The sequence below is a fragment of the Egretta garzetta genome, unplaced genomic scaffold (genome assembly GCF_000687185.1).
Source record: "Egretta garzetta isolate BGI_Z169 unplaced genomic scaffold, ASM68718v1 scaffold621, whole genome shotgun sequence".
In the NCBI taxonomy this organism is placed as follows: domain Eukaryota; kingdom Metazoa; phylum Chordata; class Aves; order Pelecaniformes; family Ardeidae; genus Egretta; species Egretta garzetta.
The window spans coordinates 30,044-34,946 of NW_009258687.1; the positions used below are offsets into that span (position 1 = coordinate 30,044).

Genomic DNA, 4,903 nt, shown 5'->3' on the forward strand with positions numbered 1-4,903 from the left:
TGTGGGGGGCCAGACCCCTGCAGAAGGTAGCGCTTAGTGGGATAGATGCTGGGGTTTCTCATTGCTGGGAAGGACTGGAGCTACTGATGCTGGGAGGGGGAAGGTGGTGGGAATCACTGGCTCTGCCCACTGGGCCCCAGTTTACCCAGTTGCATGTTGCACACTGGAAGGCTTGAGCTTGCGCTCAGCCCGGTGAGCGGGTGCCAGACCAGGGAGGTGAGCGGGATCTGCTTGTGCCGTGGGGCTGCGTGCCTGGGACCGTGCCAGTGGGCCCCATGGAATGGCTTCATAGCCCCTGCCCGTGTGGGTGGCATGGCACAGGGCCGGCGAAGGTGGCCAGGGGCTCCCACCCACAGTGTTCCCTGGGGTGCAAAGGGGCTGGGCATGGGCAGTGGTCCGGTGGCAGGGGGACGTTTGGCTTGGCTGCCAGTGCCATGGGGTACAGTGGGACTGCGTCGCATCCCCCCCGTGCCCAATGTCCCCCTGCTTTCTGCTCCCCCCGCCCCGATGTCGTACGATTGCCCATGTGGTGCCAGTGATGTGCCGTGCTGGGCGCTGTTGGATGCAGAAGAAGGCACTTGAGCACCACAAGGGGCAGGATGGGACCCTTGGGCGAAGCTGCTCGTGCTGAGCAGGGTGTGAGGTCCCTGATGCCAGGGCCATGTCCTACCCTGGAGTCCCCAAGCCCCCAGCCACATACCTGAGACCTCAGGGGCTGGGGTGGGGGCTGTACCAGCTCCCTGCGCCCATATCACCATGCCTGGCATGGCTGGTGGCCCCTGGGGCTCTCTGAGGAGCCCCCCTCGCGTCCCCTGGAGCCTGGTGGGCCAGGGGAGCCCCCAGAGCTGCAGCAAGCTCCTGGCACCGCGTGCCCAGACTGGGCCATGGCACCCCCAGCCCGGCCGCTCACCGGGGCCGTTACTGTCTCTTTGCTCTCTGCAGGGCACGCAGATGATTTTCAACGCAGCGAAGGAGCTGGGGCAGCTCTCCAAGCTGAAGGTGAGGGCTGGGAGGCTGGGCTGGAGGGGCTGGGGGGGCCTGAGCTCCTCTCTGCTGGGACGGGTGGCACTTTTCAGGCTGGCACTAGCACTGTTGCAAGGACTGCACCAGTGATCATTTGCTGGCACGGCTGGGGTAAGGGGCGCAGGGTCCTGGTTCCATTCTAAGAGCAGGATTTGTGCCCTGCAGGACCACATGGTGCGGGAGGAGGCCAAGAGTCTGACCCCAAAGCAATGTGCAGTGGTGGAGCTGGCACTGGACACCATCAAGGTAAGGGCACTCTGGGGTACAAAGGGGTGCCCCTGAGGGCTCTGGCCCTGGGGCACGGACCCAAGGGGTAGTGGGGGGGCTCCAGCAGAGCCGCTGAAGACCCCACGGCCTTTGCCCCCCTCCAGCAATACTTCCATGCTGGTGGCGTGGGGCTGAAGAAGACATTCCTGGAGAAGAGCCCCGACCTGCAGTCGCTGCGCTACGCCCTGTCTCTCTACACCCAGGCCACCGACCTCCTCATCAAAACCTTTGTGCAGACCCAGTCTTCGCAGGGTAGGATGCACTGCCCTGGCCCCCCATCCGCGCCCCTTATCCCCATGCATGGGCTCTGCTGCCCCATGGCCAGGGGGCACCCTGCCTCTGTCCCGGTGGGGTCGGGGGTCCCAGCCAGGCTCATGGAGGCGTGGGAGGGATGGGTGAGGAGGGAAGAGCTTTTTCCTCCCATGGTTTGCAGGTGAAGAGGGGCCATGAGTGCCCAGAGGCAGCCTAGCACCCCCAATTCCCCCACCAGCAAGAAGAGCGTGTCCCCAGTGCCAGGGCATGGCTGGGCTGGCAGAAATTGGGCCTGTGGGGGGGGGCGAAAGTCACCCTCTGGCCATGTGTCACAGTGTTTGTCCTCTCTGGATGGTCCCTGGCACCCAGCACAGGCGCCTCCGGTCCAGTGCTGCCTTGGAGCTACTGCAGCCAAGCGGTGCCAGCCTGGCCAGGGCTCTGACCTCTCTCAGCATCGGCTGGGTCCGGGTGCTGTGCCAGGGCCTGGCCTGGGTGTGCTGGGAGCCCCACATACCCCATGATTTGGGACCTGTCCCGGGTGCCGGGTGCCTCTCAGGTGCTGCCCCCATTCCAGAGCCGTGCGGCAGGGTGCTGGCAGCCTCCGGTGCAGGGCTACCCCTTGGCTCTAAGTGCTGCCCTTTATTTTATCCCTTGGCTGCTGGAGGAGGGGGCAGAGATGCCCGGTGGTGGTCGTGGGCCATCGCATAGACCCCCAGCCAGGCTTGTCTGCGTCCTCGGGAGTGGGACATGCATTTGCTGTCTGTGCGTCTCCTGCAAGGCACGTCTGTCCTGTCCGTGCCTCCTGTGCCAGCCATGCTGGGGGCGTGGGGTTGGGGCCGGTGGGTGCCAGCGCCCCTGGGTGCAACCTGGCCCCAGGGCGCCCTGGGCTCAGAGCCGGGCGGTGCCCGGCACTCCTGTGTCGCTGCAGTGTTGTCCGGATGCTCGGCCGTCCATCTGTCTGCGAGATCTGATCTCTCTTTCTCTCTCTCTGTTTTGTCCCCCCTCTTTCACTGTTCCTATCCCCCACGCACATCGTCTCCTTCCTCCTCTCTTCATCTACTCCGTGCTGTGTCTCTGTCTCTCTCTTCCTCCTTCCCACTAGTTCATGGTGGGAAAGGTATTAGGTTTACACTTAGTGAAGAAATTTATCCTGAGAAGGGTACGTGCGCTGCTCGCCCGCCCCTGCACCTGCCTGCTGCCGCCGGCCTGGGCTAGTAACAGTCCCGGCACTGCGGGCTGGGGTGGCCAGGAGCCCTATCCCAGCACTGCTGGCCTTGGGGACCCCCGAGTGTGAGCAGAGCTGGAGCCCTCTGCACGCAGACTCGCACTCCCAGGGCTGCTTTGGGATGAACTGGGAGAAACTGTGCTCAGCTGTACTGGCCACCACCCAGACCAGGGAGGGGGTCTGTGCCCCATGGGGATAGGGGTGGCCACCTTTGCTTGCAAGCTCTGGGCACCCCACATTGTCCCCAGTGCTGCTGCCTGGGGATGGGCACCTCCTCCCGCCCACCCTGCTGCCAGGAGGACCATTACTAGCCTTGCTCCGGTGAGCTCTGTCCGCCTGCCCTGGGGCGTGAGGAATGAGCCCAGCTCCATGGGCCCCGCTTGGCCTCCATCGCACCCTGCCAGAGGGGCCGGGACCACACCCCATGCTTGGCCTCCTGTACCCCGACACCCCCTCCTCGCCCGCCATTGCCTCCATTTCGGCTCAGCATGCGGCACTGCCTGGGTGGCGGGTGCCTGGGGGACACGGTGCCGGGGGTCGGGCAGAGGATGAAGGTGGATGGAGAGGAGCGTGGGCCATCACCAGCCTCCCTGCCAGCCTGGCACCCTCGTGCTGGGGCCATGCAGTGACACACGGGGACGTGTCCTCCTTCGCACTGGTATTTTCACTCTGGAAGCTTTCTGCTGAGCTCGGTTTGATCTCCTTGGCTCCATCTGACCCATGGAGCCTGTCCCTTTGCCTTGCACCCCCTCCTTCACCCATGGGTGCATGCACGGCTCCTGGGGGAAAGGGGGTGGGCTGGGCTACTGGTTGCAGGTCACCTAAGTTCCCCAGGCTTGGGGACCCCAGGGCTTGATGTGGTCCCTGAGATGAAGGGGATACAAGAAGGGGCAGGGCAGCCCCAAGCCCCTGGCCGTGCCGTGGCTGCCCTGTGGCACAAGGGCCAGGTCAGGTCCCTCCTCCCCAGTGCTGTGCCCATGCTGATAGCCATGCACGGAGCACCAACCCCCCCATGCCAACAGCAGGGGGGGCAGGGCCACTGTCCCCTGCCCCATCCCACCCAGGCACCTCAGCTCCTGCCTGGGCAAGGGGGGCTTGCTGGGTGCCAGCCTGGCACTGGGAATGTCCTGCCATGCCCTGGCCCAGCCTGGTTCCAGCCCCAGCCGCCCTCAACAGTTGCTGCACCCATGCTGCTCTCCCCAGAACTCTTTGGCAGAGGCCACGTTGGGCCAAATCCTACTGCCCACCCCCTCCCGCCCCATGGCAGGTGACCTGCCTCCTCCAGTGGCATTGGTGGTGAGCAGAGGATGTCAAAGACACAGGGGAACAGGCGCTCATGTCTGCTCCCTTCACCATGCAGGCTCTGGAGTGGATGACCCTGTTGGGGAGGTGTCCATCCATGTGGAGCTCTTCACTCACCCTGGCACTGGTGAACATAAAGTCACTGTCAAAGGTGGGTTCTGCTGGCTGGGGTGCCCGGGTCTGGGAGGTGGCAGCGTCCCACGAGCCTCACATGCCCCCTCCTTGCAGTGGTGGCTGCCAATGACCTCAAGTGGCAGACGTCAGGCATCTTCCGGCCCTTCATCGAGGTCAACATCATTGGGCCTCACCTCAGTGACAAGAAGAGGAAATTTGCTACCAAATCTAAGAACAACAGCTGGGCCCCCAAGTACAACGAGAGTTTCCAGTTGTGAGTGGCACCATGGGGCTGGGGATGCGGGGCCGGGCTGTGGGCCATGTCCCCGTGACGTGGGGACCCCCTCCTCCTGGGAGGAGCAAACGCTCATCCCCCAGGGGATGTTTTAGATGATTTCTTGTGGGTAAAAGCAGGGATTGGGGCAAAGAAAAAAAAAAGAAATGGCATTTTTAGGGGTGATGGGGAGGCAGCATCCATATGGGGGGGGCCTGGGAGCGTGACCTCCTATGCCAACACTGCCTGTCCCTTGCCCCCCCGCAGCACGCTGGGGACAGAGACGGGCCCCGAGTGCTACGAGCTGCAGGTATGTGTGAAGGATTACTGCTTTGCCCGGGAGGACCGGACGGTGGGCATCGCCGTTCTGCAGCTCCGCGACATCCTGCAGCGACCTGGCTGTGCCTGCTGGCTGCCCCCCGGCCGCCGCACCCCCACGGGTGACA

The 4,903-nt window shown here is 64.1% G+C and overlaps 1 protein-coding gene across 1 annotated transcript in view; it reads left to right on the top strand.

Moving 5' to 3' along the window:
* Positions 1 to 4,903, top strand: part of LOC104135333 (protein unc-13 homolog A) — a 36,374-nt gene that overhangs the window by 25,831 nt on the left and 5,640 nt on the right. Inside the window, exons 39-45 of the mRNA XM_035888701.1 lie at positions 943 to 999; positions 1,189 to 1,269; positions 1,395 to 1,542; positions 2,645 to 2,701; positions 4,128 to 4,220; positions 4,298 to 4,457; positions 4,725 to 4,897. Coding sequence (XP_035744594.1) covers positions 943 to 999; positions 1,189 to 1,269; positions 1,395 to 1,542; positions 2,645 to 2,701; positions 4,128 to 4,220; positions 4,298 to 4,457; positions 4,725 to 4,897 — 769 coding nt within the window. The remainder of the gene's footprint in view (positions 1 to 942; positions 1,000 to 1,188; positions 1,270 to 1,394; positions 1,543 to 2,644; positions 2,702 to 4,127; positions 4,221 to 4,297; positions 4,458 to 4,724; positions 4,898 to 4,903) is intronic.